Consider the following 24468-nt stretch of genomic DNA (forward strand, 5'->3'; position numbering starts at 1 on the left):
TTAAGAAAATTTATTTTCCAATTTTTAAAGCTACATCCAGAGAGAAACAGACTGCACAGGTAACTTAAATTCCTGTCCACAATGGCACCAATATTACCTGGGAGGGGCGCAATGTAATTTAGAAATTACTCAAATTTGGTACATATGTATATGTGAAATACGTGAGTATATATGGATATGTATTACGATTCTTTTACCAAAAATGAGGAAAAAATAAATGAAAGTAGTGGAAAGAAAAGAAATGCAATTGCCCTCTAAATTGTATTATATCTGCATCACATAGGCATTATGACTGTGAGTATTGGGAAAAAAAATCTGTATTTTTGAAGCTGTGGTTGTAAAAGTCACAAATAAAAATACAATTTTAAAAAAAGAGAAATATCGCAAATGTACTGACATTATTTCCAGGTTATGAGGCGTAAAGTAATTTGTAACGCCACTCTAAACAATACATTAACACAACACAGCATCACTGGTGATGTTGTGCAGTGTTAACCTCCTTTTTTACTTTTAAAAGTGGGTTAAACAAACAGAAGTGATCCTGCCAATTACTGTCACATGTCCGTCTCCTCATCTTTAAAGCGTTCCCTGTTCTGATTCATTTGAGCTTGACCCTTCTACAAATGAGTCTCAATGACGTGATTGAGCCTCCTGCACCCAAACTGCTGTCAAAACTGGTATTTTAATTGCCAGCGTAGTTTCCATTCTTCTCAAATGGGAAATCAGAAGAAACAAGGTGCAGAGAAAACAGAAAACCTGAATATGACCGGAAATCGCAGAGATGTAGATTCACACGGGACTGACTTATCACATGATCACATGTTTGGCAAAATATTGTAGGTCATTTGCAATTGAATTTGTACTTGAAAAATTAGGGACATGGCAGATTTGCAAAGAATTCAGATCACAAATGACCTCCAGAGTTATTCCAGAGAGGTCTCCAGGTTAAACTAGCCGCTTGTGAAGGGCTTTAAAAAAGCAACATGGCACATGGAGGCTTACGGACAAGGGGTCTCAGTATTTATGCAGCATTATCTGCAACAACTGGCCAACTCACTTTGTCCAGCACCACATCACTGATGGGCGGGAGACCCTCAGGCTTCTGTATGCAGGCGGGCATGAACTGGAAGCCCAACAGGAAGTCCCTGTCATACTGGCGCTTCCCACTGGGCTCTGCCAGGTCTGGACCAGCAGGCAGCATTCGAGAGGGAAGGAAAGAAAAACAGAGCAAATATACATGAAACAAACACTGAAAATCATTAGGATCTTTACAAACTGGGAGCTTCTAAAGTCAGAATCATCGCTGCAACTAATGACACTGCTGCATTTTTACATAAAAGTTTATCTACAGCAGTTTTAAGCATCTGCCCAAAGAACGGGGCCCGTCTAACCTTCCATGTCCTGTGGGGCCCCTGTGGAGTTCTCCTTGTCTCCGGGGGTGGCTCCGCTGTCGCTGCTCTCCGTCTCTGAAGTGTGACCTGCCCCGTTCCTCATGGGCTCAATCTCGGCCTCGCCGTTCTCCTCCGGGGCGACGGGCTTTCCGTCGGCCTCGGGGCTGCATGCGGGAGCCGGAGCAGGTGAGGTGGAGGTGAATACTGACGGAAGGGGGACCGGACTGCCGCTCAGAGGAGCCGACTGCAGGGCCGGGTCTCCGGCAGGCTGATCTACTGGCCTGGGCTCGTCCTGTGTGGAAGCAAGGTTCAGTTTTTAGATCTCAATTATTTGTCCAATAAGAATGACGTCCTGCTTTATTATCATTTACCAAGATAATAAATTACTGATGGCTGCTGTTGTATCATGAAGGGCATAAAAAACCAGCAGCGTCTTGAGGGAGGGATACCTTTACTGGAAACTTGACACAATGGATAGTGTGTGTTTCAAGTGTCAGACCTGACTTTGAGTGAAAAAGTATCTGTCTGCAATGTGTGTCTGCAATTTTGTGTTTTTCACTGCTGTGTTGGCCAGGTCTCCCTTGAAAAAGAAATTCTTAATCTCAATGGGACCAACCTGATACAATAAAGGTTAAATAAATAAATAAATAAATAAGCACATTGTAGTGTAACCGGTAGTGTGTTTTGATCCAATATCTTTGTTTACAGAACATATATTTACAACTTTTTTTTAAATCCTTATTTTATTGTTTTTTCTTCAATTATTTGTTTTATTTACACCCCCCTCCTCTGTTAATTATTTCTATTTCATTTTTATTTGTTTATCTTTTTATTTTTTTCCACGTTCCATGCTTAAAAGGAAAGGTCTTTGTGTTCATTTAGTTGCGTATGTTCACATAAACCAATAAAAAGAGAATTACAAAGAAACTGGCAGCATTACAATTTCCCTGCATTACGTTTATAATTATCCGTTATAGAGCTGTAAGGTCATCTGCAGACAGGGCGAGATGGATGAAAATGCAAAGAAAGGGTGAAACTGCAGAAGTGGGAAATTAGGGAGAAATGAATAAAAACAGAGTGAAGAGCGGGGACTCAGACGAATGAGAGATGATGAAATGCAGAGAGAGCAGACTGGGTCAGGTACAAACAAAAGACAGAAAAGGGGAAAAACAGGAGCTAAATGGGCTTGTTCCAGAGGGCAGTACCACTGGTGGCATGCAGAGAAAAACCCTGTGCTTGTATGATTTTATCTGCACCCTCACTGTCATTACCCGAAAATATTCAGCCCCTCTAGGTTTTTGCAGCTACAACAATTAAAGCATATTCAATCAACCGCTGTGAGTTCAGTGGGACCTTGCAATATTGTCCAATTACTGCAACTTTTCCAAAATTTGACCAATCGTCTGAGTTTTCTGTGAGTTTCACTGATCATAGCAGCCCCCTGTGTAACGTCACCAAACTCATTCCTTCTGTTCCTGAAGACATGTGCGAAACAAACGTCTCACATTTACAAAGAAATGACTGCTAAAGACCGTGCAGGGCCATTCCCTGATGTTCTGCAGGAAAGTGGAAGTAAACTGTTTTGTAGCACTGTGGAGGAACACTAACGACATCAACGGACAAACACTTTTCTCCTGTAAAACACACCCAGAGAGTGACTGGAATAGGTGGACTACAGACGAGAAAAATCACCACAGAAGAGGCTGTTACATCCAAATCTATTGCACGTGATGCAAAAACCAAGGCGCGCTACATAAAATATGGGTTGTTAGTGGTAACGTTAGAGTGGATAAATCAAATTCAGAACAGTGTGGCTTTCTCACTGGAACAAGTCACCTTCAGTTTTTTTTTTTTTTTTTATAATTACAATTTGCAAATTTCACTTGCTTCCAAAATTTGATTGCAAAAAAAATCTGCCTAAAAACTAGCCGCAACAATCCAAAAAAAACCCAAAACAAAACAAAAAACTTGCAACCCCATTCACGCACAGTTAAAGTAAGGATTATCGCTGTCATTTTTAAAGATTTTTTGTAATTCATGTTCTATATGCTCTCCTGGTCAGGACACTCCTGTAAGTGATTTTCCATCTCAGGAGACACTATAGTTGATTTGTCTTCAAAAGTAAATTGCAGCTTAGCCTGTGGTTACTGAAGTTTGTCTCCAGAGAGAAACAACTGTGTCAACGAGGTAATTCTTTGTGTGAAGCCAGCTTCACCGTACAGCGAAATTTCTTCAATATAAAATAACTTTTTTATTAGACACACTGAGTCTGAATTGAGAAAATGAATTGAAGAAACTTTTTTTGTGCTCTGAGATGATTAAATGTGGGTGGGTGTATTCATTTCTTTGTAATCTGTGTAATATGTATGTCTGCATAGAATTTCTTCCTCACTCACAGTGTTTGTTCAATATTGCCCAAACGATGCCATTAAAAGTCTGTGACACCCGTTTATGTGGCGGTGTGAAAATTCTCCAGCAGCGACAAGTCAGGAACAAAACAATAAAGGAGAGGAAATGAGAGCGGGAAAGAGCTGATTTTACATACAGCGGGCTGGCTGAGCAATGAAGATGATGGATAACTCCGCGCTGTCGCTGTCGAACGATAACAACACCCCAAAGTCATTTATGTCTGCTTCCCCCACCACACATGTGGAAACATTTTCCACTTGAACTATTGCCCACATTGTGCCTTTTCTCTTCCTCTCTCACCCTTTCTGTACCGATCCTTAGAGTGTTTGTAGGCAATTTAAAAACTCACAAATGAGACACCAAACATTCAAAAAGAGGTCACAAAGTGTAAGCAAATGACCTAAATTTAGGCAAATTTCACTAAACAGTAAGTCTGGACTTTGTCTTGTTTCCTCGTCCTGTGCAGTGAGCGCTTTGGGCCTCTTTTTTTACCTCGTCCTCCTTCTGAGGTGCGTCTCCAGCAGAGATCCCTTCATTTGGTTTCCTCCAGGTCTTTGGTATAGCAGAAGCAGTCTGATTTACTGCAGGGAAACACAAATACATCAGCCACAGCCAGTCATCAAACAACACAAACACAGTGGATTTAAAAGTAAAGTTTGTGGTTAAATGATGGGCAAGAGAAACATTTATGGCCTGGAAAATCCTTTAGTCCACATTTAAGTGATAAAAGCTAAAAATGACAGGAAATGCTTTGAAGGTGCTATGATATCTATACAAAGTCCTAATGTGTTAAACTTCACCAATCTCTAACCAAACTAAAACAAACAGTATTAGCAAATACAACTGGACAGAGCAAAAAAGAAGAGGCATAAACAGAAAAAAGGTAAGTTTTCCATAACCATTTAGACAGTTATTATGTTTTACAGAGATTCCTTAATTTAAAAGTCCACTTTTATACCTATATGCTTTTTCTGTTTCTACAAATTCCTCACGTGTGCACTTTTTTTTATTATCAGAAATTGATCTTGCTAAAATTTAAACATAATAAAATGATAAAAATAAATAAGTTAAGATTTTAAAGGGCGAGAAGACGTGAAGAAGGTGAAAGGTCCATCATGTCCTGACTGGACCTGAAAGATCAGTGTCAGACCCAATAAATGCAGGTTTTATTTGAACTTGATCCGTTCTTTTAAGCGTGTGAACTCCCCAATCTCTTATTTATGTCCGCCGTCACACAGTCGTAAACGGAGAGCATGGTTTGGGGCAGGTGTTCAGGTTTTATCGTAATGCTGCTACTCCAATAAGTAAAAACTGATTTTTTTTTTCATGTTCATCTTAAAGTTGCGACATCATTTTAGGCGGAACTGAAATTTTTGTTGTTCATTTACCAAAATGTGATAATGAGCAGAATTGTGACAGATTTTTATTTGCTGTAACTGGGGATGTTAAAATTCAGCTATAATACTACTTTGAAGTGGAGCTGTGATTATATTATTAATAGTGTTTTGTAGTTTTATTACAATGATACACTAAGAGGGTTTGAGTGCAATTTGTGAAGACACATTTTAGTTTATTTACTTTTTTTATTTTGCTGGAAAAATAAATACTGCGCTAAGTGGAACTGTGATCAGAGCAGTATAACAATAATCTTACTTTGTTGACTTTGTTATTTTGTAATAAATAAATAAAAGAAAAAAAACTTGGGAACATTTGGATGCAGACGTTTTTTGTTGTATTGCATTGCAGAATTCTGATTGATTACATAACTTGAAAGTACTTGAAGTGTGCACTGTACAGCTGTAATTACGAGTATCATGGACATCCCTATATATGATACTGCTCTCTCATTCTGTAGGGAGACCAACATGAACAACACTGAGCTAAAATCGTTTGCTGAATCTGACGCTGAATGGAAAAGGAAACAAATACCTCAATAAACATGCTTTATAGCCTCCAGTGTGCTCCGTACAGACGCTGCTGAGACTTTGCAGTTCTACCCGTCTGTCAGGTGTCGCTCCGCCGCAGACTCTGAGCTCATTAACGACTTACTGTGACATGTGAGTGACCCTTGGTGCATTCAGTCGCTCACAACTAAGAGGAGCACTTTCACAAAACAAACAAATGTTGTTCACCAAAATACTCTCACTTGTAGGCCATTATTTGGTTTCGTAAATGTCTTATAATTTCCAGGTTTTTCAAAAAGCATGACACCCAAGGCCTGAAAAGCCCAGGCGAGTAAAGTTTAAGCGCAGGATTTTTCTGAAGCGTTTCATTCACATCAATAAATATTTTCTTCATTTATTTAATTTATTTCTAATGTCGGTTAAACGATTATTCTGAGCTTTCATACCACAAATAAAGGAATCGACCGCTTGCATTGTGTGGACTGACAATGGCAGAGTGGTTGAGTTTCTCAGCTCCCTGTATTACATAAAAAATGAATAGAAAAGTATTATTATATGGCCATGGTAGAGCTTTATCTCCAGTGAGGGACTGTTATTGTTTTTAATTTGCATCAATGCCAGTAAGTATAGTTTGATATTGTCCGATATTTGTTTTTTGCTAATATTCAATATAGCGATATATAACAACTCATTTGGCTGATAACTTCTATTGCTATATCCAGTTTTTAAAAGTTATGCAACTTTCTTACCCAAATGCTCTGACTGAATATACCTCTTTATCTGTGTCTTCAGTTTTTTTTAATGTATTTCCATTTATTTATTTATTTAATCTGTTTGTTTAATCTTTATCCTTTATCTTTCTTACATACTTGTATGATACTTTTATATATTGTAGATATGTTGTTCTGTTGCATCATTTACCTGATATTTTGTACGTGTTAAAAAGTTTTTAAAAAAAGGCTTGTCATATAAGCAATAAATCAGCACGTTGGCCAATGCTGATATTTCATATGGAAGCCAATATCTGCCGATACCAATGACTTGCCACTAAAACTGTGCATCCCTACTGAGAGTTTATTCAATTTGTTCTTGGGGTGGGTCAACAACGTCAGCAAAGTTTAATTATAGATTGTCTGTCATATGTGCTATATGACCATTTATGAAAAAACTCTTTTGAATGATAGAGCCGCTTAATTTTTCCATTTTGGCCATTAAAAAGTATAGTGTGCTCATAAAACAACCTCTCAATTTAGGCTGAACTGTCACCAAAAAAAAAAAAAAACTGACATAAAAGTCATTGCCCCTTTGTCACAGGAACAAATGACTGAGGTTTCAATAAATTTTACAGTGCTTGAGGTGCATGAGACACAGTACCTGTAGTGGGACTCTTCCTGGTGAGTGCTTGATGCTGGGACTCTGTCTTGCTGTCAGTAATGCCTCCATGTGCCTCTGTGCCCACTCTGGGGACGAGGTCTTTAGTGTCTAAGGACTTGCTCGGCTCTTCGGCCTCTGTCGTGGCCTGCACCAGAGGCGGAAGGCCGAGGGGGAGCGTAACTGGCAAAGCTGGTGCGGGGCTTGAGGTCAGGGTCACTGGCACCACAGCCACAGGTGCCATAGGGGCGAGAGCAGCAGCAACGGGCAACTCTGGCCGCACGTCAGAGGGCAAAGTTTCAGAGCAGGAGACGTCTCTATAAGCAGGAGCGGAGGCCTGGGGCTGGAGTGCAGCTGAGGACAGAACAGAAGGCTCATGAGCCGGGACGTCCAGCTCGATTCCAGAGTCCGCAAGGCCGTTCAAGGCCTTGGGAGCCGGTGCTGGCGAGGCAGCCAGAGTCCGTGGGGCGTCTGAGAGAGGCTTGTCTGTGTTGGGAGTCTGAGGTGGTGCCAAAGCGGGTTTGTGCTCCCCGACTGAGGAGCAGGGAGGAGAAGCTGAAGCAGTGGACTCCCTGGCGGAGGGGCGTTCATTGTTGTTGGCCACAGAGAATGGGAGAGTGACGGAGGCGGTCATGGAGGCGGAAAAGGGAAGCTCAGGTTCGACAGTAGAAGAGGGCTCAGTTGCAGGAGCTTTGGCCTCAAGTCTCTCCACGGGGGCTTCAGGCTGCACGAGCCCAGGCGAGGAAGACTTCTGGACAACTGGCTCCAGTTTTGGCGTATCATCTGGAAGAAGATGAGTTCAGATAAACGTTTAATTTAATCACCAAAGGAAATATTTGAATTGTATATTTTAAGTTTCTTTAAATATGTAATAGTGTGGTGCAGGAATGTGTCCTAAAACCAAGGAATTAGCTTGCATTCTGGCACTCTTGATTCCCTCATCTCAAAGTTAGTGGCATTTTGGTTAAATATCTGAAATAAGGTAATATACGCTGAAGAGACTTCCACATCATTTTCAGTAAAAACCACCCTTGTGAATTTATATGCTTCTGCTAACAAGTGGTTAAATGAAACTACATGGTTCCTACAGATAAGGTTATATTTAAGGCTTTTTAATTCAACTCTGAATGAAATTTAAGAGCAATTTTACAATAACAAACATTTAAGAAAAAACAACAACATGCACCCAATTACGTAGGGTTTGGAACAATTTTGGCCAGATTTTTGGTACATAAACAACTTTTGTGGTCAAGTTATAAAGTTTAATGACCTACTTAAAATGCCCCAAAAATTCAAACCTTCTAAAGTGGAACACATGGAAAACGTATAAAAGTATGCACTTGGGTTGCCTTGAAAAAAAATTATAATAATAATAATAATTTGTCATTTGACTACATGTGGCACATGTGTCGTTGGTTCCTCTATTCTTATCTCAAAATGCATTCTGGCAATTATTTAAAAGTTAAATGCTACCAACTATTGTGAGAAATGTCAGAATTTTTATTTAACCATATTGTTAGCAAACGCGGAGAGAGACGATGTGTCTGCACTCGGGAGGTCAGGTAAACGGAAAACCAGTAGCTGAGGCTGATCAATCGGAGCACCCTTACTGGGCAACGTGTGTGAAAATGGACTCCATAAAACCTGGCAACCCTATTTAAAACATGTTTATCTTTCCTATGTGACTTGAATTCATTAGCTATCATTGTAATTAGTTATTAATTTAATTATCAGTTTGTATAATTCTTATCTATAAAACTTTTTTTCCCCTTTGTCCTGGCATGCATGTGCGTGAACCAGACTGAATGTGGGTGGGTGGGGTAAAGGATTTGACCTTTGAGGGTTAAAAAGGACAAAGAACTGGTGTCACTGGGGTCTATGGCAATGCAGAACACCGTTAACACTACTGCCAATTGTGTATGTTATCAATGTCTGTGCAAAAAACAAACAGAGAATTAGGGAAAAAAGCAAAGATGGACATTAGGTTCATGACTGAGATAGCTCCAGGCTAATGTTTAAACCTGCAGACTGAAACTCACTAATAAACTTCTAAACAAACACAGAACTGGTTCAAAAGCATATGCTAAGAAATGCTGGTCAGAAATGTTCCAGCTAATTAACTGGAAAAGTAGGGAGCCCTGCTGACAAGACACTGATTTGTGAGTGAAATGAAAGTGAAAGTATTTGATGTGCAGCGTGTTCTGGGAAAAAGAAAAAGAAAACATAAGCGGCAGAATGCTGCACAGGAGGGGGACAATAAAAACAAAGATGACATCAGAGGCAACGACACAGCAGTAAAACAGATTCAGATTTCTTGAAGGTCTAACGTTAGTTTTTTTTTTTTTTTTTTTTACAATTTGAGCATAAAAGTATGGCTAACCCTTTGTAACCTGGACTGACATCCCTTTTCTTGTGCTGTATTCAGAAATATTTCACAAGTATTTAAACTTTTGAACCCTGAACAAATTACTGCAATTTATTTCAATAACAAGGGGGAAAAAGGCAATGAGGAAAATGGCAAGAAATGTCCTGCACACTGCAAGAAATTTGTAGAATTAGAATATTATTTTCTTTAAAGCTACACAAGAACTATATTTCTGATGATCCTGACTATATATTTAAAATTATTTTACTAATTTAGAATTGTTAAGCATTTCTTTTCCAGGTCATTTTCCTGTTTGCTTATTGTTGTTGTTGTTCTACTTTTCCAAATGCTTTTGTTTGGGGTTTTTTTGTGCTTATTTTAGGGTAAATTTCCTTTCTTTTCTTCTTTTTTTAAACATTTCTTGCTAATGTTTGGGTCATTTCTTCTTAAGTTGCTCATTGCCTTCTTCCCATGTTTTTGAAAGAAATCAAGCAAATGTCCCCTGGATTCAAAGGGTTAAAACAGCACTATTGAACTTGTTAGAGGTTGTGGAGTATTTTAAATAGAAAGAGCGGGGTGTTGATGCAGACCTGGCCCTGGTTTGGTGTCTGAAGCCCCAGTGGTCGATGGCTGCTGTAGCTGTTGGGGCTGCGGTGGCTGAGGGGGCTCCAACGTGTAGCCTCCAGGATGGGCCTGCTGCGGCTGAGGAGGCTGCGACTGCTGCTGCTGCTCTGGAGTCTGGCTGCTGCTCAGCTGCTGCTGCGATTTGAGGTAGAAAATGTGAGGATAATGAGGGTGCGGCCATAAAAACTAGCAACACAGAAAACCAGAAGAGACGGGCACAGAGATGTAGGCAAGCACGCACATAAACAAATAAACAAACAAGCCCAAATGCAGGATTAAGCAAGAAAATAAGGAGTCCAAATGGGGTGTGGTTAGGTTGAGAGAACAGCGATGGAGGACGAGACAGAAAATGAAGATCAATGTGGGAGGAATGGCAGGAGGAGGGAATGGCTCAGAACAATGAGAGGAAAAGATACAGAGAGAAATAAATCAAAAGGGGCACAAAGAGACAGAGAAAGAGAGGAAAGACTGTTAACATCCACAGAAGGACACAGGGAGGAAGAAATCACAGTGTCCTTCTTCAGAATCCAGAAAAGCGATTTTATTTGGGCTTCATTTATTAAAATGTGCCAGTGGCGTTTGTACAATGTTTTTCCATGCCAGAGCCCTGATGGTTCCCATTCTACACATCTAATTAGAGGCTGCAATGTAGATTTTCAAAAGAGCAGACTGGATGGATAACATAATCTGAGTGGATTCTGTAGAAGGAGCAGGAGAATACAGACAGTACATGTGCAGTCTATTGTAATAGATAGTGAGTGAACAGAAACAGTGATAGAGAAGAAGCAGGTGTCAGATAAAAACGGCTGTTAACAGGATCACAGTGAATTTATTCAGAGAAAATCACGTGTAAAGTAGTTTCAACAGGTCATGGCCTCAGCTGCATGTCTAAATGTTGTTTGTGATATCGAGAGGCGCGATATATCATTTCAGCATCAGCATTATGATGTGAGCACAAGCAATAGCCGCATGTCAGGACAGTTATCTAAAACAGTGGTTCTGAACTGGTGGGTCACAGTCTGAAATTGGGTCACGGTTCCATTCTGAAATAATTGCAAGTGACTTGTGAATAGGGATGGGGATCGTTAATTTTTATTAATGTTGATAATGATACCATTAGTGACTCCTTTATTATCTGAGTCTTTACCGGTACCACTCGTTACTATTCTATTATTTGGTGGAAAAACGAGGCCATTATACGTTTTTAACAGAACGTAACAGGAAAGTGTTTGATGTGTTTGGCCGTGCAGGTTGTGTTCCCCCCCTTGTAAAAAATTATATCACAAAATAAATTGTATTTTGCTTCCTCCTCATCTTTTGTTGTAGCAAATGCAGCCAAGTTAAGATTTCTTCACATGTTCAACCATCCTTGCAAATTACTGATCACCAGATTTGCTCCCCGCTTGGTTTAATATCTGTGGGCTGCCAGTTCTAGCTCAACTGTATTAAAAAACTTTACTGGACCATCGATGTACGCGGACCAGTGATTGGATTTAAATGACGTGACTCAACTCAGGATGTAATGTTATGTTACAGGAAGCATGAGACTTAACAGCAGTATCAATAAGCTCAAACATTATTGATTTTTGGGTTTTGAAAAGTGGAACCGGGTCCTCAATAGAACTGGGTCGATCCCGATCCCTACTTATGAATGTGACAATTTGTAAAAAAAAAAACACTTGTAATATGTTTTATTTCTTGGAGTTCTGAGCCAACTTGGTGTTTGCATTTTGTGAAATAAAACTGAAGATATGGTATTTTATTTCATGTGTGGACCTTGAACTGATGACCAAAGAGAAATCTGGACCCCGTAACTGGACCAGTTGGGAACCACTGATCTAAAACACATCATGCTATAACTTTTTCGCCACTTAAAACAAAAGGAAACCTTGCATGGTTCTCTTTTTCCATGATGATTGTTACCAGCCACATCGGTTACTTATGTATGTGATGTAGTTTGGTGGCGTGTGCTATGCGAAGTCGTATGTGTTTGTTTGTGTGTAGAAAAGTATCGTAACGGGCAGGAGGTTATATGGAGAAGCTCACTTGACTCAGAATTATGTCAGTCGAATCAGATTTGGCTGTTCAACATGAATATTTGACGATTCATGTTTTTTTTCTTACCCCATATCAAGTTTTTAAGTCTGAATGGGCTCAATGGGATGTTCAGACAGCATCCATGGAATCTAGTAATCAAGCTTATTATGCTATCGACTAATTAGAAATGTGCACCTTCATTTTATGACAATACATGATTTAAAATAAAAGCCAAGCTCGCCACCTCCCTGCCGCTCCCTGCATGTCTGCAACTCTCTGTGCCAAAGAGTAGCATGAAAGTCAAGAGCACTCACTCCACAGCAAAATCTGGAGGCCAAAACTACAAGAACTACACTGCACAGAACACTATCTAATAAGAAAAAGAAAAAAGACTGCTCCACTTCGAGTTATCTCAGTCGACTCAGGGGTCTCCAACAGACTATTTGAATCTCCGATTTTCATAGAGCAGCCCTAAATTGCAGATCTGAATTGGCAGCTGTGCTTCCTATCTCAGATCGCCTCCACACCTTGTGCTTTGGTCCTCCTCACTGTGTCTCATCTACATCATTGTGCTCACTGCGCCCTGGGAGGACGCCATCAAGGAGGCCTACAAATGCAAGAGCACGCCTAGGCATGCCAAGCTGGCAGCCGACTTTGAGCAACATGACTGGAAAGTGAAGGTTTGCCCATTTGAAGTTGGCTGCAGAGGTTTCATGGGCAAATTAACTACCAGTACAGGGGGATTTGATGCTATCCCTTTTTTATATTTTATCAATAAACTTAAATAAACATAAATAAGAAGGCAACACAAAGTGTCAAGATAAGCTCTGGCTCTAGTATAACGACTGTAAAAAAAGGGCTGTGTTCTGTTGAAGAGAGGAAGCATCTGTTTAATGCAACATATCACAACATCACCTGACCATTCTTCACCGCTGAGCCAGGCTAGAGCTAACTGAGTTAGCCTAAGAAACAAGAGGTCTGCCAGCGACCGTTCAGAGCGGAGAGGCTGAAGAGGTAATATTTACACTAACGTTAATCTGCAGAAGTTTGTGTGATGAACAACCAATGCACTGAAAGCCTAGCTGTCAACCACAACCTGAAAATGAGCAAGAAACAGGAGGGGAGCACCATACGGGCGCCCCCTTACTGTAGGGTAAGCAACATGCATACCTTGTATTTTCAAGGACTTTACTCAAAGCAATTTTGCTAATTGTAATAATAAAAATAATAATGAACCCATGGTGCTTATTCTATGATAATGCACTATTTTCAGGCTTTAAAAAGTTCCAATTCAGAGGAAGTTTCAGAGCGAAAGCGTTAACAAATCGGGGTAATGCCGGCTTATTAAGTTCAGTCATGTTAAGTTTTAGCTGGGTTTTAAGGGTGAAGAAACTCTGAAGTAAATAAACCATGTCAGGATAGAAATCATGAATGCCAGGAAGTAAGGAGAAGAAGAGCACGCAGGGGTTAAGATGGTGAGTCACACTAAAAAAAAAAAAAAAGATTTCTGATCCAGAGATTTAAATTTTAAAGGACTGTTTTTTGTTTTTTTTTAAAAAAAGGTCTGTTTTCAAGATATTCCAGTACTTGATGTTTTTTCCACAAAATTCAAGTACTCCAAGCACTTCAAGGACACCCTGAATGGATTAATGTTCCTCTGCTCCCCCTCAGAATAGTCGTCAGAGTAAAAAGTAATTTTTCAGCCTTTATTATTTTTATTTTCTGAGCAGATGCATTCCCCTACAAAAACCACACCAATAATTCTTATCTCGGTGACTATCACAAAAATAAATAAATAAATAAATGAATAAATAAATGCATTGCAATGTCAGTTTTTTTCACAATACCGTGCAGCCCTAATGCGATATTAATGACATGACAATTTTGCGGTATTTTTCTTTAGGCCTTTTGATGTAAATAGTACCAGGAACATATGACTGAGAAATCCAAAGACTGCTCATGTAGCTGAAGAACATAGACACTCAACCACATGCATACAACTCATAACAATAAGCTATTTAGATGTTGTGTGGAAGTCCTGAGGCATGTTCTGGACAGAAAGCCATCATGAATTACTTATGAGAGGACAAGATGGCCGAATAAATTACCAAAGACACAGAGGCCGCGTCCTGTCCGACGCACACGTGGTGGAGAGCAAACAGTATTAGAGCGCAGAGCTCACGCTGCAACATGAGACGTCTCTCCTCTCCTCAGCTTAAGCTCCGGTCTATAATCAGCTGCTCTTAATGCCACCACAACTGTAACTACTGTAGGTGAGTGTGTCAGAGGAGCTTACCTGCGGGGGTGTAGGGGTAGAGGAGGGGCGGCCGACAGGAGGCGTTGAATTCCTGCTCCCTGAACCCCCTGCCATGATCTCCTCTGTGATATCCCTGCCACCCTGATTGGGGTCACGGATACGGATCTGGGAGGACAATGGCACAAAAAAACAGACCTCACTAAAGCGCCCGAGTCTCAGAGCAACCCTGCCTCAGCCATATTTCATCCATGCATTGTTTTCATCAGCAGCTATACACACAGGCAGGTCTAAATTAGGAATAGATACAGTTGGTATTTATGGGAGCACCAACAAAACGGCACGGTGAGGAGGAAAACATAGCATTTGCTGCCATGCTGAAGCGTTGCTGTGTGGCTTTCTGCACATCAAATAAACTTTAAAAGCCAGACTTTAAGGGCACATTTTCAACCTAGCCCCTATTGTCCCGTGTTTTTGTGACTAGATGACGAAGGGGAACAACAGTTTTTGAAACTTGTCCAGAATTGAGCGAGAGGGCTGTTGTAGACAGCAAAACAACAGGCTGTGATGTAACCACTTGGGGCAGGTTTGAACTGTCCATTCACGTCCACGAAAAGTGCTTGTTTTTGTCACTTGCAGGCTCAGAGTGTTATTTTATGTGTCTGACAACTTATGCAAAGGATCTCTACTGAGATAGACCTTTTTGTTAAAGAGTAAGATGCTTCTTGTTTAACCAGAAACAGCCACACTGTTAAACCCACAAGACACCATTTAAGTAAACAGTGGGCAGCGTTAAAAACAAGTGTAAACAACCACCAAGACACGCTGTGATCCGATCCCTCCTACCACTTGTCCAGGTGGCCTGGGACGTGTTATGACCACATATCTTTTGTGGTGTCAACACTTATGCTTCCTGATGCGTCCCCAACAAGGACTATGTCATCAGTGCAGGATCTGGTGGTTGTCTTGGTGACAGCATGCTGATGACTTGTCCATTTTCTAAGAATTGGAGGAAGTGTTGCCTGATTGTCCATCATTTTGCCTTTGAGACGTGTTTAATTCTGCTGACAGCGATATCACCAGCTGTATCGACACAAACGCTAACGTGACAAGCAAGCATGCTAATGAGAGTGTGTAAGTAATAATTGTGCAGCAGACCCTGTGATCTTTTAGTGTAAGTGACGTGCAGTAACCAAATCTGAAGGAGAGTGGTCAGCTGGAGATGCACGATAGACAGAGGTGTGAACGGCCATGTGGCTCAGCTGTCCACTTGTGTTTGCATCACAGATACACATGTTCAAACCAGTTTTAAACAAGTACATAAGGTCATGTAGTTCTTTAAAAGGTTACATTTCTTGACTTTATCTGAAGATTTTAAATCATACGCTGATAGTGACAGCCCATTAATTCCCAAACTCAACACAGTCTTTTTTTAAATAATAAAAACAGAACAGATTGTCCATATGTGAAGTCACGGTGAGATGGCAATGAGATGTCAATATGACACGTCTTCTTGATGTGTCATATTTTTATTACTAGAAGAAAATAGACTTTGTATAAGATTCAAAAATGTCAGAAGCTTGTAAATTATCAAATATATTCTCCATGTCTTTGGGGGCTTTGAGTAAATAATGTGTGAAAGTGTGCAGATTATAGTCATTACACACTCTCAAAATCATTTAAAGATTAAACTCATAATATTCCATCAAAATAATTACAAAATAATTTCAGATTTTATGGTCAACAACAAATAGATTTCCAAGAGGGGCAAATTGAATCGGTTCTTCTCAACCAGGGTTCCTATACCGTAAGGTGAGTTAGACTTTTTGAGACTTTTTATTGTCATTCAAAGTAAAATTAACATCAATTTCACAATAACCAAAACTGGGGAGAAATAACATAACTCACATCAATAACTCATTAGGTACAATTTTTCCCAAATGTTTACTACAACATAAAACATTAGTTTCTGGTCAAAAAGTTATGTGATCTACTTCAAATGTTGAAAAAATGTAAAACTTTTTAGAGAGGAACACCCAGAAAACAAATAACATATTATGTTGTTAATGCATACATTTGGTTTGCCTTGAAAAAGTTCGCTCATTTCTATTTAATCAGAAGTGGTAAATGTTTATGAGTGTTGTTGGTTACTCTATCCTGATCTGCCTCTGATCTGATCTCTGGAAGATTATTTAAAAATTAGATATTACCAATTATTTTGAGATTTCTCAATGCAATGTCAGAAGAATTAAAAGATATACACAAAATACGATTTTAAGACTTATAAAGATTGATTTAGGACATTTTAATAGCAATTAAGGCCTTGTTTTTAGATCAATTAATTCTATGCCTTTAAAGACTTTTTAAGGATTTTAAGATCAACTGGAATAACTGAGCAAAGTCCACCTGCTGATGAAGATTACAAGATTGTATGATGTGAATCAAAAGCTACTATTACCGCAGGACACAAAGACAAAGGAACTACTAAGATACTCACTGTTTTCTTCTCACGCTTGGCTGGTGGAGGTTGCTGTGGTGTAGGCACTATGATGGGGGGTGAGGGGGGATACACAGTCTGTCCTGGATAGTAGGGTGGACCAGCTGTGGGGACGGGAGCAGGAACAGAGGGTGAGACAGGCGGATGGTACCTGAGGGGATCTGAATGCATTTGAGAGAAAGAAAAAACAAAAGAGAGGAAAACGGATATTAGTACAACACTGTTATGTTACTGTGTTTTGGGGGCACATAAGGTTGTGTGTATTTGTGGTAAATTCAGATTTTAAATGTGATATGAGGATAAGGCTTGATGTGTGTCTGTGTTGGATTAATGACTCACGATATGGGGCAGGGTACTCCCCTGGCCCTGGACCAGGATAGAAGGTGCCAGACCCTGGAGGCTGTACTGAATACTGCTGAGGAGGTCCCACGTAGGGCGTACTGTGGCGATACTGCAAGGAAAGAGGACAGAGAGAGACAGCTTAACACAGCATCAAATACTGCAGGAACTTCATTTTAAAAACAGCACTCTTTAGCAATCCAAGAAGTCATTTTTTTTAACTTCATGATTTTATTTGAGGGATAATGAGCGTCCTCCTATGAGATTTTGGATAAGCTCTCTTTCAGATTCTGCCTAGACCAGTGTTACAAACTGTGTTTGTAGTATCCAGTCAAATCTAACCAGTGGCTGCAACCAGGGAGTATTTTCTCTGAAATCATTTGAGACAAAAACAAAGTAATTGCAGACCCAGATACTCCTCAGAGCATTAATATAGAAAACAGGCAATAATGTTATGGCGTTATGCATTCTGGGTATTCTTTAGGGAACGCCTCTTCAAAGGAGACAGAAATCTGGTACGGTAGACAGCGGTACGCACCTGAAACTTGGTATAGCAAACGCATTAAAGTAGTCCCAGAGCCAGTGGAGCTTAAGAGGGAAGCAAAGGACTGCTGCTTCGAAAAATTAAAGGAATTAAACAGCCTCGATCCTTATGAACACAAGGACTGGTCGGGCTATTTTAACAAGCTGCCAAATGTAACTTTGCGCTTCTGAAATAAACATATATAATTTGGTTATTCAATGCCCGACACTCCCGGGGCGCAGAGCATACTCTGGGCACAGACTGAGCAGCAGAATGCCAGATACAGTTATAATGTAGTGTTCATCATTTTTTCCAAACTACATGTAACCACCTGCGCTCCCAAACCATACATCCCCCGATCCAGTGCTGTCTAAAAGTTTGTTTCCACTTGTCTATGCAGCAGCTGCTCCTCTGTCTAGTCCACTGACCTGATCAGCTGCGACTGATCCAACAGCTGACAGACTGATCCATTCTGCGACTTAACATCAACCAACTGCTGATGAGGAAAAAGGAGAAAAAAATGCCTGCACTGTGCTCATGGGCCCGTAGGAAACTCCAGATTAAGAGATGGGTGGATTATCATAAAAGAAACCCCAGAAAGAATAAAAGAATTTCCTTAAATGTTATTCCTTTACTCAGTTCAGGTGCCAGCTGCAGCCACAGAATATTTTCAAAGTACACATTCAATACAATAAAAATGATCAAAACCACTAAAACAAATGTAGAATTATACATTTTTTTTCTTAATTTTTATCAAAGACACAGTGTAATCCTAATGTTCATAATTTGTGTTTTAATTTTGAATAAGAACAGTACCTTTAGAAATCTTATGCATACACATTAGGGATAACAATTAACTGATTGATTCATCAGTCCTTAAGAATTTAATCGAACGTTAGATGTGAAACTTAATCGATTAATCAATAGGTTATGAAATGCTGCCAAAATATATGCATTATGTTGCTGTGAGCTTTGACTGAGGATAAACACATTTGGTATTGTTTTAAATAAGATAACTTATTTTTTTTAAATAGCGATTAATTGATTAAAACATCGTTGATTTTACAGATTAATCGATTAAGGAAAGTGATTACAGTTTGCAAACCCAACACACAGACCTACAGCTGGAACTGAGGAACAGACTAAATGTCATTTTAGGACCCAGTTCAGTGCATGTGTGTCACCTGTGGGATGTAGTACTGTGCCGCCTGCGGGGAGGGGAAAGGCATGGGCGCCATGGTCATCATGATTGGTTGGTTAGTGGGGTAGACAGCCGCAGTGGGAGTCTGTGAGCCAGGCCGTATGGAGGGTGTGTTTGTGGGGATGGTGGGCCTCGCAGTCTGCATCTGAGTCCTCTGGAAAAACTGGAAGCAACATGTGAGGGAAACACAGAGAAACAACAAAGGACACTAAGTACCATCCCAGAGGCAGCAGTCTGATTTCCACATGCTACCATGCCACTATTTATCTGAAATAGTACACTAAAAAGATTTTTTTTCAGATTATGGTTGCAATGGTATGAGATTTTCATGGTACGACAACCATCTTAGAAAATAACCCGGTTTCAAGGTATCAGGGTATGACAGAATTATTAATATTGTCAGTAACAATGATCCTTAAAGGGTTTATTACAATAACTTAAACTTGAAACAATGTTTTGTGGAATTATGCACAAAAACTCTGTTTTGCAAATAATCAAAACAAAAGCGAGATTCTCCGTCCAAATGCATGGTTTTCAACGCAATAGATAAGCAAATGGTATGACAACTGTGAATTTAACCCTTTGACACCTGAGAAAATTGACTTCATTTCTTTTCAAAACATGGTAAGAAAACGCAGTGAGCAACTTAAGAAAAAAGCAAAAAAAAAAAAAAAAGGTCCAGTACCTAAAAATTAGATACCCCCAACCAAAAATAGATAAATAAATAAAACAAAATAATAATAATAACTAGAAAGAAAATGCTTAAAAATGATTATTATATTAACTTGGATATTTTTCCCTTGGCTTTTTAAAAAATAATTTTCCAAATCTACTAATTTTTTGCAATTTCCTGAACATTCCTTGCAATGTTGTTAATTGCTTTTTTCCCATGTATTAATATGAAAGGAAACCAATTTGCCCATGGTGTGAAGGTTTAAATACTTGTGAAGGAAGATGTGAAGAAGATTAATACCACGGTATACCCTGAAACCAGTATATCCCTGCAATCCTATTTCAGATGTCTCCACCATTTGGTCTACACGTTTCTCACAGTGAGACAGTCCTGGTTTTTATCAACAGCTTTAAAAAAGGAAGGAGAAAAAAAGAAGAAACCCAGCACCACGACTTTCCCTGAACTCCCATTCAGACTGAGGAATGAAAGGCAGACATGCACACTTTTATACTCGTGTTTGATGCCTGTATAATCAACCCCTAATCTGCTGCATAAATTAATTAAACTAAACATCACTAAAGTTTGGATTATATATTTTAACTGGTAAGCAATATTATGAATAAGATAAATGACATCTACAAAAAAAGGGCGCACCACTCTCTGTTTTGGCTCTTTTTTACTAAATAGTTCCTCTAACAATCATTTAATCAACTTAACAGAAGCTTTAAAAGCTTCATTAATTCATATTGAAAGAAAAGAAAATAGTTAAAGGAAGCACATAACCATAAATTAGTGAACTGCAGAGTGAACCTTTTCAATTCCTCTAGATATTAAAAAAAACACCTTGTGTTCATAATGAATGTTATTATAATTCTAGGTTATTATTATTATTATTATTATAATTATGAAGGTGGGAGGAGGCAGACATACAAGTGATTGAAGTGGTGGTTAGGTTTGGAAAAGTCAAGCTGCACAGCATCTGTGATGTCCTTAAGAGACCTTTCGAGGTTTCTCAGCCTGATTATTGAATTAATGATTACATGAATTAAAAAAATACATTTTCCCAGTATTAATCCTGTGTCCCTATGTTAACTCATCATTTATCTTTTGTTGAGTGCCAAATATGTATCAAATATATCAGTATCAGAGTATTTTTACACTTGAAATTCCCTGTCTTTTCTCCTTCTGTTAAACCAGGTGACATGGTTTCAAATGTCTGATGACTCATTCTGCAGTCAGGGGCGTTAGCAAAAGTAAAATCCGATCCAAACAAATGAGACTTTGGACAACTAGCTAGCCAGACCGTTAATGTAAAACTACACTCACATTTAGGAGTTGTAGTCGTAGAGTCATATGGACAGGGACAAAAAGAGATGTCTGTTTGGACATCAGTGGACAAAAGTTAATTTTGTTTTTGTTTTTCAGTTCCAAAATAATGTGGCTGAGGTCTAATCAGGGTTTCTGCATCTTTAGGAATGTTGGATTTGAGACTTTTTAAGACTTTTTAAATGCCACTTAGAATGAAATTTAAGACCAATTTTACAACAACCAAAATTGACAATCAATAGATCAGGGACAGTTTTCTCTGAAAATTTATTGTGACATAAAAAAATATGTTTTTTGGTGACGTTCAAGAGAGGAGAATTTGGTCGATTTTAAATGTTTATAATAAAATAATAATAATAATAATAATAATAAAAGTTACCAGTTACTTTTTGATTTTACAATGCTACGTTACAAAAAAAAAATCATAAAATCCCATTTCCAATGTGTGAGCATTTTTCAGACTTTAGAATATTTATTTAAGACAAGGCCTTATTTTTAGTTAAATTCAATGCTTTTTAAGACTTTTAAGGATTTGCGGAAACCCTGTGTAATGCTGCATTCACATGAAATTAGGCAGATGGAATAAAGGCAGATGGCAGATTGGAATAAAATACAGAAATATTATATTTGGTGTTTATTATTTTATGTAATTTTTCTAGTAATGTCCAGTCATTGTCCAGATCTGTTGTAGTTATTGTAATATTGCCTTGTTTGATTGGGCTACGTAAAATCTTCATCTCGTCCACTAATGCCGTCTACTGTCTCTGACTCTGTGCGATTGCAGCAAAATCCAATTATCCTTCTGATCTAACTGTGAGGGAGGTTAGTGTGGAGCCAACAGTCCACTGTAGCTCTGTATCATGTAACTCTAATCCCACCCACTTTTTAGTGGTCCTGTCAAATGCAAAGGATTTAATTTAAATTCCTCTTGTGGCTGTGCTCTGCTCAAATACACTGTTTTGCTGGGAAATACGTCACAGTTTATGAATATAATGCCATGATGGAGCCGCATTAACTGCAGAATGATTTCGACTTGTGAACAGCTGGTTTTGAGACATTTCCTTTCCCCAAATAAAACGTGATGCCACTTGCTACAGACATTCATGGGAGCAGATACACTAAAATTTAAAGGTCTGGTGTGTAACATTTAGTGGTGGCAAGGTTACAGAATACAACCAACTGAAACCTCCCGTGTGTAAAGTGTATAGGAGAAGAATATGGGGGCCGACAGGTGAACACAAATGGTTTGTCGAAAGCCAGTGTTTGATTTGTCCATTCTGGGCTACTGTAGAAACAACATAGCGTGAAAGAGGACTTACTCTGTATGTAGATATAAAGGGCTCATTCTGAGGTAACGAAAACACAGTTCTTCACTACAGATGATTATAAACTAATTAAAACATAGTTATAAAGATTATATTCTACTTAAGCCAATATATCCTAATAAATCCTACACACTGGATCTTTGAGGTCTCAGGGATATCCCAAATCTTTACAAACACACTGGTTGTTTAAGGTAGTGTTTTGGGGTCACTGGGTTCTTAAATGTTTTTCTTCCTATATCTGGATAAGAAACAAAGGACTTTGGAGCGCTTTGTAGAGCAAAGCAGGCCAGAGTTTACTGGCAGAGACAAGGCTGATCACTGTTACCTGCAGAAAACCTAAAGGGAAACAGCCAAAGTGTAAATTTCATTTCTTGTGGGTTTTTTTTTCTTCCTATTTTTAAAACTTTTTTTGTTTGGCCAGTCTGTTTGCACTATAGACAAGCTGCACCAGACTTCACAGCTATAGAAAATAAAATGGACAGCTGAATAGCTTCAAATACCTCTTTTTGTGCCCAAGCAGCTTGGCCAACCTTGCAATTGTACTGAATGTGTCACACACGACACGACTCTCTTCATCAGGCAGCATATGGCCTTTTTCTTGTGTTTCACACAGAACAGAAAACGTAAAAAATATACACGTAGTGACTGCAGCTACAATGACTTCTAACCGATCATGTCGCAATCAGTTAAAGTTTAATATTGGACTGGCTTTGTGTTTGAATGGGCCTGAAGAAAGACCACGACCAACAGCTGTGACTGACATCCAAACAACTGGGGCTCACGCTGGGAATACCCGACCACAGTCACATTGTGCTCCAGTGAAGGAGAGCAGAATAAACAATGTTGTAAAGCTGTCTAAAAATACCCGGGAGGGAAATCACCTTTAACATAATAAATCAGGTTCAATGGCTTTATTGTAAATAGCCCCGTGGAAATCTGGGAAAGGACCAGGAAACTGTTCATTAGCAGCTATCTGAAGACAGTCTCGGTAAAATCGCTGGCAAAGCAAGAAATATGAGTCGACAGACAAAACAACTTTTCAACACTGTCAACAAAAAAAAGTGCTTTGTAAGGCTTTAAACAATCACTGAAACAATAAATGTGCTCTCCAGCAACGCTGAAACCAAACGTCCAGTGGGCATCTACAAAATAATATTAAACACAACATATTTCCAACAGGTTTCTCGTGGATATAAAAGGAAATATCTTAGGGAGCAATGTATACAGTCTCTTTCATTCCGCATGCTGTTCATTAAAGTGTGCAAGCTAACTAAAGATGAGTAATGAATGGAGCAAAAACTGCAAAATGGGGATAAAATGATGACAAAAGAGCTCTCTACTGTGGTGAAGATGAGGGGGTGCACATGGTAAAAAGTTAGGAGGGATGGGATCATTTGCGGATGATCCTTATCATGCCATGCAGGTCTGCAGAGAGACTTTGGAAACAGAGGTTAATGTTACCTGGATGGGCCTGAATCCTCCCTTGAGTATTGAAAGCAGGAAAGAGAGAAAAGCCAATGGAAGACTCAATACAAAAACAAGCAGGCAATCATTCACCCACACACACCAAGGCAGGGAATCTACCCCCTTATTTCCATCTACCTGATGCAGTAACTGGTCCTGAGACACTATGATTGGCAAAAAAATAAACTTGTACGATAGAAAAGACTGTCAGAATGAGAAGTGGTTTATCACTGAGTGGGCAGCAGAGTGGGAAAAAAGCTTAACAGTCACAGTAAAATGTCACATCAGCTTTTGACTTGTGTCCCACCTTGACATAACATGCACAGATTCACACATAAGCCTCTCTCACCCGAACACAGACATCACTTCCAAGAGGTGTTTCCTTTCTCAAATAGTGCAGCCCGAGTCTGTGAGCCAGTCTACTTTGCCAATTTGGCTTTTTCCATCCCCAACAGACCTGGCTGTCACCTGCAACGGTGACTTGGCAACAGGGACGATGTCGGGGCTTGCACCAGGGCGGGTTACAGACACCCTTCTATCTAATGGAGCTGAAAGGTGTCACGTCACTGCCCTGATGTGCTGGCTAGCTCTATAAATCTCTTTTTAAGTAAAAAAACAAAAGTGTCCTTGGGAGATTGGAGCTGATGTTTTCACTTTTTAGCAGAGGAGTGATAATGTAACTCATACTCAACTCTGATGCTCTGACCCTAATACAAACCATTTCAAACTGTTTGAACTCTTATCCTTTATCTCTAAAATCATTGT

At 39.3% G+C, this 24468-nt stretch overlaps 1 protein-coding gene across 4 annotated transcripts in view; it reads right to left on the bottom strand.

Annotated features, from left to right (window-relative positions):
- The window catches only part of eif4g3a (eukaryotic translation initiation factor 4 gamma, 3a), an 82221-nt gene that overhangs the window by 25547 nt on the left and 32206 nt on the right, over positions 1 to 24468 (bottom strand). For 2 of the 4 annotated variants that reach the window (XM_088069228.1, XM_088069222.1), the window contains exons 7-16: positions 23701 to 23721; positions 18899 to 19078; positions 17192 to 17303; positions 16853 to 17013; positions 14398 to 14523; positions 10031 to 10199; positions 7079 to 7858; positions 4293 to 4381; positions 1392 to 1683; positions 1058 to 1182 (exon numbers count right to left, since the gene is read on the bottom strand). In XM_088069228.1, coding sequence (XP_087925354.1) covers positions 1058 to 1182; positions 1392 to 1683; positions 4293 to 4381; positions 7079 to 7858; positions 10031 to 10199; positions 14398 to 14523; positions 16853 to 17013; positions 17192 to 17303; positions 18899 to 19078; positions 23701 to 23721 — 2055 coding nt within the window. Of the gene's footprint in view, positions 1 to 1057; positions 1183 to 1391; positions 1684 to 4292; positions 4382 to 7078; positions 7859 to 10030; positions 10251 to 14397; positions 14524 to 16852; positions 17014 to 17191; positions 17304 to 18898; positions 19079 to 23700; positions 23722 to 24468 lie in introns of all 4 variants that reach the window. The other 2 variants (XM_088069225.1, XM_088069218.1) reach the window with 2 other exon arrangements.

This window comes from Plectropomus leopardus, chromosome 2, assembly GCF_026936395.1.
Source record: "Plectropomus leopardus strain MGB_pleo_1.0 chromosome 2, ASM2693639v1, whole genome shotgun sequence".
In the NCBI taxonomy this organism is placed as follows: domain Eukaryota; kingdom Metazoa; phylum Chordata; class Actinopteri; order Perciformes; family Serranidae; genus Plectropomus; species Plectropomus leopardus.